The sequence below is a fragment of the Ixodes scapularis genome, unplaced genomic scaffold, assembly GCF_016920785.2.
Source record: "Ixodes scapularis isolate PalLabHiFi unplaced genomic scaffold, ASM1692078v2 PGA_scaffold1__304_contigs__length_218370807, whole genome shotgun sequence".
Classification (NCBI taxonomy): Eukaryota; Metazoa; Arthropoda; class Arachnida; order Ixodida; family Ixodidae; genus Ixodes; species Ixodes scapularis.
The window spans coordinates 128,416,690-128,430,257 of NW_024609846.1; the positions used below are offsets into that span (position 1 = coordinate 128,416,690).

General features: G+C 43.8%; 1 protein-coding gene across 1 annotated transcript; it reads right to left on the reverse strand.

Moving 5' to 3' along the window:
• LOC121046195 (fibroin heavy chain-like) lies at positions 1 to 3,120 on the reverse strand. Its single transcript, XM_040500161.1, has 3 exons — positions 2,713 to 3,120; positions 229 to 1,402; positions 1 to 103 (listed from the first exon to the last, which is right to left on the reverse strand). Coding segments are annotated over exons 1-3 (1,302 nt in total). The 5' UTR covers positions 2,839 to 3,120; the 3' UTR covers positions 1 to 101.
• Between the last annotated feature and the right edge of the window lie 10,448 nt (positions 3,121 to 13,568).

The following is a 13,568-nucleotide window of genomic DNA, read 5'->3' on the forward strand; positions in this document are numbered from 1 at the left end:
TTCGTCGTTTATCACAAAAATATTTATTGCACTTGGTAGTTCAGATATTAAGTCAACACGCCAGTGACTTTGCCTTGTAAAAGTTGGTTCCGTGAATGCGTTTCTGAAAAGAAAAAAAAATATCCATCATGCATCACAAGTTCACAATGTTTCAGCTAATAACGCTTAGGGTAAAATATAAATAGACCTATCATCTCTTAAATAGGATTCGAGAAAATATGTACTTACACTTCTTCTTGCGGAGGAGGGTGGCGTAGTCGCCATAGGTGCCAAGGCCATAGCCGTAGTTCAGGCCGTAGCTTCCAAGACCATGTCCGTAGCCGTAGTGGCCAGCACCGTAGCCGAGGGATCCAATGCCGTATCCGTAGACTGGAGCAGCGTGGGCGTAAGTGGCAATGGCTGGGACAGCGTGGACGGTCTGGTAGGTGGCGACAGCTGGGGCATGGGCCACAGTGGCAACAGCGGGAGCATGGTAGGTCTGGTAGCTGGCCACAGCTGGAGCAGCGTGGACGGTGTCAACCCTAGTCACGGCTGGAGCGGCGTGGTAGGTGGCGACAGCTGGAGCAGCGTGGTAGGTGGCGACAGCTGGAGCAGCGTGGTAGGTGGCGACGGCCGGGGCGGCGTGGTAGGTGGACACGGTACGCCTCACTGCCGGAGCAGCAATAGTGTAACCGGTCAGACCAGAGTAGCCAAAGCCGTTACCAAAGCCGACGGCGTTTCCATAACCGAAGCCGGAACCATAGCCGTAGCCGGAACCATAACCGTAGCCACCGTAGCCACCGTAGCCACCGTAGCCAGAGTAGCCGAGCCCGGAGTGGCCGACTCCGGAGACGCCGAAGCCGGAGGTGACAACTGGAGCAGCGGCGTAGGTAGTAACAGCTGGAGCGGCCCGGTAGGTAGCGACACGGGTGACTGCTGGAGCAGCGTGGTAGGTAGCGACACGGGCGACAGCTGGCTGGTAGCTAGCGACCCTGGTGACAGCTGGGGCAACGGCATAGGTGGCAACAGCTGGAGCAGCATGGTAGGTGGCGACGGCTGGAGCAGCGTGGTAGGTGGCGACAGCTGGAGCAGCGTGGTAGGTGGCGACGGCTGGAGCGGCGTGGTAGGTGGACACGGTACGGCTCACGGCGGGAGCAGCAACAGTGTAGCCGGTCAGACCAGAATAGCCAAAGCCGTTGCCAAAACCGACGGCGTGGCCGTAGCCGAGGCCGGCGCCGTAGCCAAGGCCGGAACCGTAGCCGTAGCCACCGTAGCCAGCGTAGCCGAGACCGGAGTGGCCAAGGCCGGAGTAGCCGAGACCAGAGCTGACAACGCCAGTGCCGACGATGCCGTGACTAAGGCCACCATGGATTTGACCAGCAAGGGCGCTGCTGGCCAGAGCCAGAAGAAGACAGGCACGAAGCTGAAAAATGTAGGGCAAAATTACCGTCTGTTCCACGTTAGCTAAAATTGTAAGGACACCTTAGCGTATACTTGACTTGTGCTTTAAAATTAAATGTTCGTGCAGAAAACACGTTTATGCGGCTCCCTGTGACTTCGCAAAATGTACAACGTAATGTTATCTCTGACTGCTGAAAAAAATATCCGGTTTGCTTGCTTGGCTCGCAACGTGTATACAGTTTCAAAGCTTTTCCGTTGGTGGCAACCCACAAAACATTTCTAGATTTTTTGATGCAAAAAATAATAACGGCAGTAAACTAATTTTTCTGTAGGCAATCGTTTAAGACTTGCGTACTTCAAACGTTTTTCAATGCATTTTGATGATAGCATGCTTAATTTTATAGTTAGCTATATCTATAGCGCTTCCGATACACATTTCAAACATGAAGCATTTAATTTCCCTTGTGAGCAATGTTATATTTCAAATATAAACTTTTTTCCCCAGCTCTGAGCATATTGTTAAGATACTAAAATACTTTGAACCATAAAATTTGTTACATTGATTCTGTTGCCTAGACGGCCTTCTCATGTTTAGCTAACTCTTGTAAAGATGCTTTTTGGTAGTTCAGCAAAATGTCTGGCCGATACTAGATCAAATCCCAAACCTATCAGAATGGGTATCGATAATAGAGTCAGTGGTAAAAAAACGAGGGCAACCGAAAGGGCAGTCGCGAGTGAAAGGAGTATATAGGAAATGCGCCGGGAAAAAATGCACAAGACAAGCGCTAATTATTTTTAGTAAGTCCGTTGAATTGCGGACGTCTGAAACTACCGAGGTTGCTTCGATGCTTTCTACAAGACAGGGGAAAGTTTGGTATAAAGCTTAATCCGAGCCTTCCAACTCGAAAGCACGATTGGATAGACTTCAAAAATGTATACTGGGAGGGCTCAATTTGTTTATCTTCGACCGGAATTTTTACCTCCTGCATAATTCTTCCTGGTATTTTGCAATACCTTACATACAGATCAGTGAGCCTAAACAACTAAACATCACTTCAACTTCATAAAGTTTTAACCACACATTTGTCGCAAGTGAATAACTAAAACGGTTGTAGTCACCCTTGGTTCTTCCAAGCCATCGTAGCGTAGAGATACATAGCTGTTTCCTACTAGAAACCACTCATGGTACTAACAGTAAGGTCCTTAAAGTTACAGTTTATAGAAAAATTTAAAGTTTTAAGAAGTTGATAGAGCCATATTTATTGAAATAATCTTATTGGAAAACATTAAGCCGCAAAATTTACCGCCGTAAGCGAGAAACAGTGCACTTACTCCAGTCATGGTGAAAGATGAGAGTTTGAGAAAGTCCAACTGCTGAATGTTATCGGTCCGGAAGCCCCTTTTATACTTAAGCTGAGAGAGCTTACTCCAGTAAAAATCTCCGTAAGACTGTAACATTAAATAAAAAACACAGAACGAATTGTCGCACTGGGATTATTAATGAAGCTAACGCCGCCTTGGACATCTTTGTACGTGCAGGAGGCATTAATTAATGCGCGCCTGAAACTAGGGCAGATCGAGATGCGTTACAATCACCGCCATGAACTGGTTTCACCAGATGTTACGAATATCTAGACTTGCTTTTCAGTTTCTTTGCCGGAAACATCGCATGTATATTGCGTTTCAGTATTAGCATAAAATCGCATCGGTCCCAATAAAATTGCGTGTCACGGGCTGTGTAGGTTTTTTTCGATATTTGTGTCGCTTTTTATGCAACTACCACCATCAGCAGCAGCAGCAGCAGCATCATCCACTAAACCTTGAAAGCACTTACGGGCTTTACCGAAAAAGGGGGGGGGGGGGGGGGGCTACAAGCTGGAGAACATTGTTGTATCAAGCAAGAAACAGGAAAATTAAACACTCAAATACCATTAGAAAGAACAGATAATTAAAGAGCAACAAATACACAAACAAAACATTTCTACAAACACAAATTGAATTTGCTCTGGTGCAACTGCAAACGGGTGGTTAGATGGGATATTAATGTGTTATGATAAGTCTGGGGCACACTACTGTTAGGCAGGTTATTCCAATTTGTTGTTTATAATGGTAAGGTCGATTTAAGAAATGATACCGATGAAGCGAAAATTGGCCAGACTGTACAGACGCTATTAATATGTGGAAATATGCGAGTGGGTGGAAATAACATTAAAGTCCTCATGTCGTGGTCATGATAGTAGATCTTGTGAAAAACATATAGGCGTGATAATGTTATTCTAGACGATAGCAGATTAATGTTAGGTTGTATTCGTAACGAAGTAATGCTGGGTGATTCCACGTCAGTTCATACAATGATGGTCCAGGTCATATGTTTGATATTTCTCTTAGAAAGTATTTATGAAAGCCATGTTTTTGGGAGGAACATTCGGCTGCATATCATGAACGCCGTAACAATTTTTTTTCTCGCTGAGATATACAATAGAATGAAAAAAAAGCAGTGAGTGCGCAGGCGAGCCGGAGGTAGTTGATCATGATGCAGAATACCCGAGACTGCGGTAAAAGCTGGGAACCTTGGTTGAAGAAAAAAAAACCGGGAAAAAGAACGTCTCAAACTTAGGTACTGCGTTTGTTTCCTTAAGGCCTTATATATCCACAACCTAATCACCGACCCCCGACGTCACAAAGTCAACCTTCGTTATACAATCCTACGCACACTGGTCTTCACCTCAATCGTAATCTGTGACCTCAATACCAAATGAAGGCTTGGGAATTTGAACAGAACAAACACAACAAAACAAACACAACGACCCACTTCCCTTTCAGCCAGAGTCTGAAAGGGCTGTGCTTTTTCTAAGCGTGAGCTGATATGTCCGCCAACCGCACTGCACGCAAAATGACTCATTACACGTTCACCTACAACTGTAAAAAAACAAAAAAAAAAGAAGAATGACAAAAACATTATTATTTTAAGAAACTTCTTGGGACTACTTCCGAGTTGCATCAAAGCATGGCTGATAAAGTTACCGATGGATGTGATACGAGCTGTCTCTCTTATTAGCCTCTTAGGTGCCGTACGATCGCTGCATTCACTAATGTGTTTAGCAATCTCTGAATTTGGTGAGTTTACTTTTACATTTCTTTCGTGCTCTACCAATCTATCATTTACACTCCTTGCAGTTTGACCGACATACTTGAAACCGCATTCCAGTGGTATTTCGTAGAGCACCTTTTACTTGCAATAAACCGACTTTTCACGGTTCGCTCTCTGACACAGTTTTTCACTCGTCTGAGACGGTGCCGAACGGTGCAGTTCAAACTCGGACCTAAACGCTACATCTATCCCAAACTTCTTTGCGCAAGCTTTTAGGTTGTGAGAAATTGCGTGAAAATACTGAATAACGGTATAATGCTTTTCCGCTTCCCTTTCTGGTCGCTGTTTAGCGTTTTGACGCAATTCCAATCGTCCTTTTTATGGACTCACTTTCATAGCCAGCATCTTCTAACCTTGACCACTGCCTTTCTTTCCTTTCAAAACCGATAAAATAAGCACACGACTTGTCCAGTACGTTGCTGATTAGAAATCTGACTATACCTGCTTTTATTGATTAAGCATGACAACTTTTCCTACTCAAAACGGGTTTTGCAGCCATTTTTCCGAACTCCCAACACAAGATTGTATAACAAAGGTTGACTTGGTGACGTCGGTGGTCGGTGATTAGGTTGCGGATATATAAGGCTTTGGGGAAGTAAACGCAGCAGCTGAGTTTGAGACGTTCTTTTTCTCTGTCTTTTTTCTTTGATCAAGTTTCCCAGCATTTACCACAGTCTCGGGTATTCTACATCATGATATAAAATAGAAAAGCTCGAGGCGTTGAAATTGAGAACATTTTGTGATGCTACTTTGCACAGTCGCCAATCGTATCAAAGCTTTCACGTCGCCATAACTTTTTAATACACTTTACAAAAGGTTTACGACACATACACGAAAAAATTAAAAATATCGATAAAAAAACTTCTAGGGAAACAAAAAAAATCACACATGTCATAAAACGAGGTTTAGAGACAAATTCAGAATTTGTTTGCAGAAGAACTATCTCTTATAATACTCAACAAGACTTATAAAAATGCGCGACTTTAAATTATCCATAAGAATATATAAAATTAATATACCTACCCTTAATTGTCTTCTTGTTATTAAGGCGGAAATGTAGCTAATTTCTGAAAAAGTGGCAAAATTGAATGTCGATATTTAAAAAAAAAAAAAAAACTCAATCTTATTATTTTTTAATCTCCCCTTGGCACTTTGCAGTGACTTGAACTCACTTGTGATGGCAAAATAATGAGCAACATACGAACTGCAAACGGGAAAAGCTACGACAAACCTTCACTCGGAGCGAGCCGACGTCTTCATTAAAGTGGCTCTGTCGCATAATGTCCTCCATGGAAGCGTCAAGGGAGACTCTATCTTAGAAAGGGAGACTATCGTAGAGATTGAAAAGTTCTGCTGTTCCGAGCCTTGCTTGATCGTTGTGTGACGATATCCCCCCCTCCGCCCCCCCCCCCACCCCCCCTTCCCGCCTTCTTCTCCACCCCTTAATCACGAACAAGAAGCGTCTGCGAACGTCACTGCTGGCCGATTTGCGAATAGTAAGCACCTCACATTACCTTCAAACCCTAAGCTAAATGCGAGATGAATCAGTTACGTGAAAATAGGCCGAGAGTAGTTGTAAGAAGGGAAAGTATGCAGGTCAGTTGTATAGGAAACATTGCAATCTAAACCCTGAAACGAGTTGAAAAAAGAAAAACGGACTGTGCGAAATGAAATCTCAAACGCAGCTGAGCTTTATTTGCACGAAGGAACGACAATAAATGCATGTCCACACAGCAAGAAAATATAACGAAGAGACAGACATGCGACCGTAAAAACTTGACCGAACCTAGCCAGACAAACTAAATCCCTTCAAGGTTAAGGGCAGGAACAGAGACGCGCACGTCTCCCAAGGACCTAAACAGATGAGTTACACCACGCTATGTGAGCTGACCGAAGCAGAACCCCTAATCTCCCCTCTCCCGATTTACTGCCGTAACCCCGCTTCCCAACACGCACACACTCACACACAAACAAACTACACTCCAACACCAAAAACGCTAAAAGCATTACAATACAGCGAACTTTCCCAGGGTGATTCAAAACGAAAGACGGCTGCCTAACGCTATGCTTACCGGAGACTCGATGTCTTAGGTGCTCAATAAGTGTAGCTACAAACATACAACACCAGCTTAAAGGCCGACGACCAGACTCGAGATTCTGCAAGGTAGAAGACCCTCCTCTCCACGCCTTTGGGCGAGGGAAGCGAAGGATGGACAGAAGCGACCAAGAGGGGCAGGCATGGGTGGAAAGGGTAGGAGGGAGAGGAGGAAGCGGGTGAAAAGTGGAAAGCGCGAACTGGTCGTCGGTTTTTAACCACAAAGACATTTTCTTTCGGAACTTTGACGGGAAATTCGGAGCCGGGAGACAGGAATTCAGAACCTATCAAATAGGCGTTTGCGAGGACATTTCAAGTTTTGTCATTTACGAGGCGAGTGCGAGTTTAAAGTCAGACCGAACATTCATGGCCCAACGAATCAGCTCCGTGTGATTGTTCTGTGTGAGGCATCTACGGAGACACATGAAGGAAGTGTCTAGCGATAAGCACCTCGTAGGGAGACTGAAGAAAGTGCGGTTGGAAAAGCTACTGGCCCCACGGACAGTGAATAAAACTCACCTTTTATGCCAACACTGCTACAAATACCTGCAGAATGAGATTGCTTCCCCTTACAACGTGAGTACATCAAGCTCTTCTTTCCGGGACTCTGATGAAATTCCGGCTGAAATGAGTCAAGACTTTTGTTCTGCTAGTTTGTTGGTAACTCTTTAAAACCATGTAAAACCAATAAAAAAACGCGTGAAGCTTATTTAATAAAAAAAAGCTCAAGTGATTTTTTTATTAGAAGAAAGCTGTCAAGCGATTAAGGCTTGAAAACCGGCGAAGACAATTGTGAGCACTGAGCGGAGTGGTTTGACGTGTTCCGCGAAGCGCTGAAGGCATGCAGTCCCCACAAGGAACGCAAGCGATTGTACACGCTTCTGCCACCAAGCATCTCGAAGAAAGAAATATTGCGTCTGGTGCCAGAAGTGACTGCCTACGTGATTGCTCAAAACAAGAGGACTGAAGCGTAAAGATGTTGTATGGACAACCCTTGGATCCCTCATGGGAAAAAAGGCGAATGCCGAAGACGTGAGGGTTGCGCTTGAGTTCTACACACGCGACGACCTCGCATGCTCTGTTCAAAGCCCTAAGAAAAAGGGCATCGTCAAAGCCATAATCAATGACAACAAGACAGAAGTCGTAAAAAGGTTTATGACCCGATCTATAAGGGAAGCTTACCAGCTGTTCAGGAAGGACCATCCACATCGAGAACTAGGCATCTCCAAATTTTATTCCCTACGATTAAAATGGGTGAAAAAGAGTTCCGAGCACGAGGTGTGCGCTTGCATATATTGCGTAAATTTTCAGTTGCTTTAAACAACAATAACAAATGCCTCAAAGGAGACGTTTACTGAAGACGACCTCAAGCGCATCTACCTCTGCAGCGCTCCACAGAACGATTACATCCTGTGCCGTTGCGAAAAGTTCCCAAAAATGCAGACCGTCTCGCAGCAGTCGCTCAATTTCGACGAAGACAAAGAGATTTTTTTCGCGCTATGGGACGCCGGCGAACTCGTCAAAAAGGTTACGGACACTTCCGCCTTTCTGCGTGAACTGGAGTCATGGAGCAAAAAGTATATGAGGCATTCTTACATCCGTGACCTTCAACGAAGCCTGATACCTGACACAAGAACCGCCTTACCACCCAAGGCTCCACTTCGATTTTGCAGAAAATTGGACAGTAATCTTCCCAACCGAAGTGCAGAGTTTTCATTGGAAAAAAACTCGTGTCTCTCTTTAGATGTGTAGTTACGTCCAAGAAAGGCACAATGTAAGAAATGTTCACCCCATTTCACGGGCAAACGTTGCCGGTTCAATATTGCCGACATGGATTCCCGTAATCTAGAAACTGGCCCGTCTGTAAAAACAAGGCATTTAATTCCGTAAAATGATGGAAGGTCCGTAGTTCACTTTACGGACAGTTATCCGTTTCCCATTTTAGAGGTAGAAGTTGCCGGTTCAATATTGCCGAAATGGTTTCCCGTAATCTTGAAACTGGACCGTCCGTAAAAAGAAGGCATATAGTTTCGTAAAATGACGGAACGTCTGTAGCCCACATTACGGACTGCTATCCGCACCAAATAACGAAGCACTATACCTTTCCACCTTACATACGGCCAAAGCTACGAGCCGTTCGTACCACCTGCACCTCCGATACATCAGGCGACTCAACCGTCACAGCTCTATATCTGCCAGGGGTGTCACCTGACGTATCAGAGGTGCAGGATTGGTGCAGATGGCTCGTAACTATGGCCTTCAAAAAGACAGAAAGGTCTAGTGCTTCGTTATTCAGTGCGAACAGCTTTCATGTTCAAGCAAGCCCAAGCCACATGAAGCTTTGGGGTACAGATTGGTATGGAGAGTTCAGAGCTCCGTCGTTTAATATATGAACTTGCATAATTTTTCATCCTCAGACAAAACATACAAGAGTTCATGCTTTGCAAAAGAAAAAGAGCACGCAACCTGTACTGAATTCATTGCCAGGATTTCTTTGTGTGAGATCAGCTGTTCCTATAGATGACAGCTCAAGAAACGAACCAATTAAGAAGTTTCACCACAATACCTTTATTGGAAGGAGGCATGCCTTGCTTTAACTTTGGAGAAAATTTACATTATGGTTGTCCTTGGGCTGGCCGTCTAGATGCCCCTCCATGCTTGTGCTTATAGTTGTCCTTCATTTGAAGACCTCTTCGGCACATTAAGGCGCATGTAAGGGCAGCTTGAAATAAAGAGTAGAAGAGGATTCAAAATCAATACACATTCACAACAAATTGTATATGAAATATATGGTTAAAGTAAGCGAGCAACGTGCTTACTATCTAGCCCAGCTCCCCAGCTTTCTACTGTACATGACATATAAAACAAACCTCCCATAAATTGAACAAAAGTAAAAATTTGCATTAATTTGAATACCCAACACAACAAGAGCTTGAGAAATAAAATTAGCAAATTAAAATTGCATAACCATTCAGTGATATCAAGCACATTGGATTGAGCCATATCTCCTTTAGTGTATGTATACAGTAGGCTCGCAATAATTCAAACTCGGATATTTCATACCTCTGGTTAACTCAAACAAATGTTAAAACTTGGGGTTTCCCGCTACGTTTTCAATTTATTCATAAGCCACTTAATTGGAACGACGTTTTCGTGTAATTCATAACTTTTTGTTCTCGAGGCTCCCTTGAGCGTACTTTTTTCCAAGCACCGGTGTACTGTAAAGAAGCAGCACCTGTAGAGCTAGCTTTCGCGGGTGCTGCTTTCCCGCAGTGCACCGGTGCTCGGTAAGAAGCGTGCTCGACGGGATTAAAGCAGAGCAGAGCCGTATATGTTGGGGAGGAGATCGAACAGTCACACCTCTAGCGGTGCGCTTCAGCTGTAGGGACAACAAACCGTCTTTTCTCGTTTGTTTTTGATCCGAGAAATCGAAGATGACGATTCGAAGGCCGCTCCTCGTGGAACTAAAGCACTGATCAAAGCGAAGCACTCGTGCCTAGAACCTGCTATGCGAGCTTCAATTTCTTTGTTATGCTGTGTTAGTAAACACCGGGCTGCGGTGAAAACAAGCTCGATAAAGCGCCCCCATTATGCGATCTCCTGCCCAATAGAGCATGGTCAATGAAAGGAGCGGGCAGAGCCAGGGCGTGCACCAGACACAGAGAGCTTGACAAGCTCTCTTGGCCAAGCAGAAGTAGAAAATAATCCCCTAGACATGGTAGCAATATACTGTTTTGATAACTGAGTAAGAGTTAAACGTAGTAACTCTTCATGGTTAAAATATGGTGCACGCAATGTTTCGATTATGGTTATGCAGGAAGATGTAAGGAACAAATGTGACGCTTGATTTCAGTTTTTCTCAAACGGAGTCTGACCGCTTCGATGCCAGATTCCTGGCGCTCGGCGCCTGGTGTACGGATTATATCAATCGTTCTGCTGGTCGCGCAAGCTTTTTATATCTTCTTTATCTTCCACCGAGATTTTGCATGACCGTGATCGAAACATCACATGCACCCCAGTCACCGAGAGTTACTCCGACGCACTCTTTAACATTATTTCTTGCAACCACCGCCAGAGTATTATGCGCGGCTTCTGGTTGGCCAGATTCGAATTTGTGAAAACGCTCTGGAACACGCCCAGGCGGCCTTCGGCTAATGATGCCTTTTTATTTGCTTCCTATATATCCCAATGAATGGTTAAACTCTCTGTATATACGTCCCTGAAGCAGAGGACACATGAGCGACAAAAACAGAACTCGCGCGGCAGTTTCCATAGCAACTTGCGTGGACGCTGTGATCTGGCAGCATGGCTTTATGTTACAGCGTTCAGGCAAGTTGCCATAGAAACTGCAGCGTCATGCCCATTTTCATTACTCATATGTCCCTGTTAATAGTCCATAATAGACAACCCTTCTACTGGTTGAACAAACTTAATTTTGTTGTGAGTTGTCATGTGCTGTCTAAACAGTTCCCGATAAACATTTTTTAGGGTTCAATAAAGTTGTGTCATAAGTTTCACCAATATTTCATGAGAATGTTTTTTCAAAAACAGGAGATTGGATGTTTACTACCCCATTCCACTATTTGAAAAAAGGCTTGTGTTTCTACGTGCTCTGCTGCATATTACTTCGGAATAAAATAGCACAGTTTATTTGTCTTCTATGACAGACACTCGATCACGCTCTTTTTTGCACCAAGTTTTTTCTCGCAGCGAGGGCGACTTCGCGCTCCATCACTTCACGTCTCGGAACAAGATGGCTGCGTTGACAAAAACATTGTCGAGACGAAAAGTGCAGTTGAACTGCTGCCCCTTTTCAGTTGAATAATGCTGAAGGCAGCAGGTAAAGGCAATTTGATTTAAAAGCCAGAAAGCAATTACGTAGCATTCTGGAAAAGGTTTATTCGTGCATCTCCTGAAAACGAAATGAAGGCGGGCTCAACATGGTGTGCCAAACTGACAAATTTGACAGTTTCCTACGTTGACGAGCAAGTTCAAAAATGTTTCTTTCATTTAAATCTGAGCAGGATGCTTGGTCAATAAATATGTATGTCAAAGTAATTTTCCGCATATGTGGTCAATGCGAATCTTTAAAAAGCTTTCAAGTATTAAAATATTTTAAGGAAGTTATAACGCCGCCATCTTCTTTACTCAGCACTCTGCCGTTGCACACAGGTCTTCATTAATTTTCTATAAAATTTGGGTTTCTGCCAAACAGGCACGTAGCCAGGATTTTGTTTCGGGGGGAGGGGGCCCGCCCATGAAAAAGTGCTCTATGAGGCGGAGGGGGGGATAGGAGACCCCAGCAAAATGAAAGATTTCTGGAAAAGGGGGGGGGGGGGGGGCTTGGATACGTGCCTACTGCCACCGATATTCACGAGATGCCAAGTTAGTCACAACAGTGCAATACGGGCTCGGGCTTATGCGGCCCGTAAACAGTTTCGCTGTGTCGCTCTCCTGTATCCTATACTGCTTTTAGTTGCTGCACTAGGAGTAATCGCAAAGGTACGCGAACTCAACATGCCCAATACCTGCAAGAAGGTATAGAACATACACTTTGAGGTTAACAAGCCATACACCAGATAAGGTGCTTCATGTGTGTTGAATGGCTCCAGAAATCTATTGATGCCCTTGCACCAACAGAGGTGAATTGTTCATTATGAGCAGCAAACCAACAAATCTATACGACGTTCGGCAGAAATAGGGTGCAGTGTCAGCGGCAGTCTGTACTTTTGACTTGCGATTTTACAGAAATGAGCTCAGTTCACTGAAAATTAGAAATTATGTTTACTCTGCAAAACATTTTGTTCTGCATTTCAAGGTTTCCGGGGTTGATTTCCTAGCATTGCCTATTGGTTAGAAAAACAAAAGGAAGCCGTCTCATTAAAGTAAAAACAAATACCCCCGAATAAGTACTAATTTGATATGGACCTATGGAATCTTGTTTTGGCTAGTAGTGACTGGCCTTGGTTAGCAATGACTTAATGTACCCAGGATTGAAACGATGGTTAAGTAACATCAACGCTCAAGCACTTTTTGGTACAGCTGGAAGAGACAAAATATCTCGTTAAAAATTATCAATCTTTTTCACGTGCAAAATTTGCAGTTCAAGCTTCATAAGAGTGATTTCTTACACTAGTGTTAAATTAAAACAATGAGAGAAAAGTTGTTTCTTCAGGAGGTGCTCACCTGATATGCATCTGTGGAATCAGATATTTACTAGGCATGACTTTTTTCTCCCAGAACTGAAGAGCTCGCTTTGTAAAAGAAAGTGATGTTCACCTTCATGCACATATTTTGTACAGCTGGAGGAGACAAAAGATCTTTTTTAAAAATTAGAAATCCTTCTGATGTGAAAACTTTACTCTTCAAGGCTGTTGGGAGAAGATTACCACACTAGTGGTCAATCAAAACAATGAAAGAAAAGCAGTGTCTTTAAAAAAAATTATTTAAAATTGGCAGTGACTTTTTACTTTGCAGTATATAATGCAGTATATAAAAGGTCATTTTTTATTTTATTCATTTTATTTTAAACTGAATCCGTGTTAGGCCATATGACGTCAGATCACGTGGCATCAATGTTCCGGCCAAATTTATCGGGGAAGCTCAATAGGTGTATAGGTCATGCAACATAAATTTCGCCGCTAAATTTAGCGGGGAACCTTAAATCGTCTGTAGGTCACATGACGTCGGATCATGCGACATCAATTTTTCGGCCAAATTTAGTTGGGAAACTGAATTTGTCATATGTCCCAAGACGTCAGGTAACGTGAAATAAATTTTCCTGCCAAATTTAGCAGAGGAGCGGAATTGGTGCATAGTTCATATGACATAAAACTTTCAGCTAAGCTTAGCAAGGAAACTGAATTGGGGCATAGGTCACGTGACGTCTATTTTTCAGCTAAATTTATCAAAGAGCTTGAAATTGTCTGTAGGTCTCGTGAC

What these genes read in the sequence shown, in the direction of transcription:
- LOC121046195 (XM_040500161.1), bottom strand. Translation starts at nt 2,838, where the DNA reads ATGTTACAGTCTTACGGAGATTTTTACTGGAGTAAGCTCTCTCAGCTT. An exon ending in CATCTTTCACCATGACTGGA is followed by an intron (nt 1,403 to 2,712) that starts GTAAGTGCACTG and finishes TACATTTTTCAG; the next exon opens with CTTCGTGCCTGTCTTCTTCT.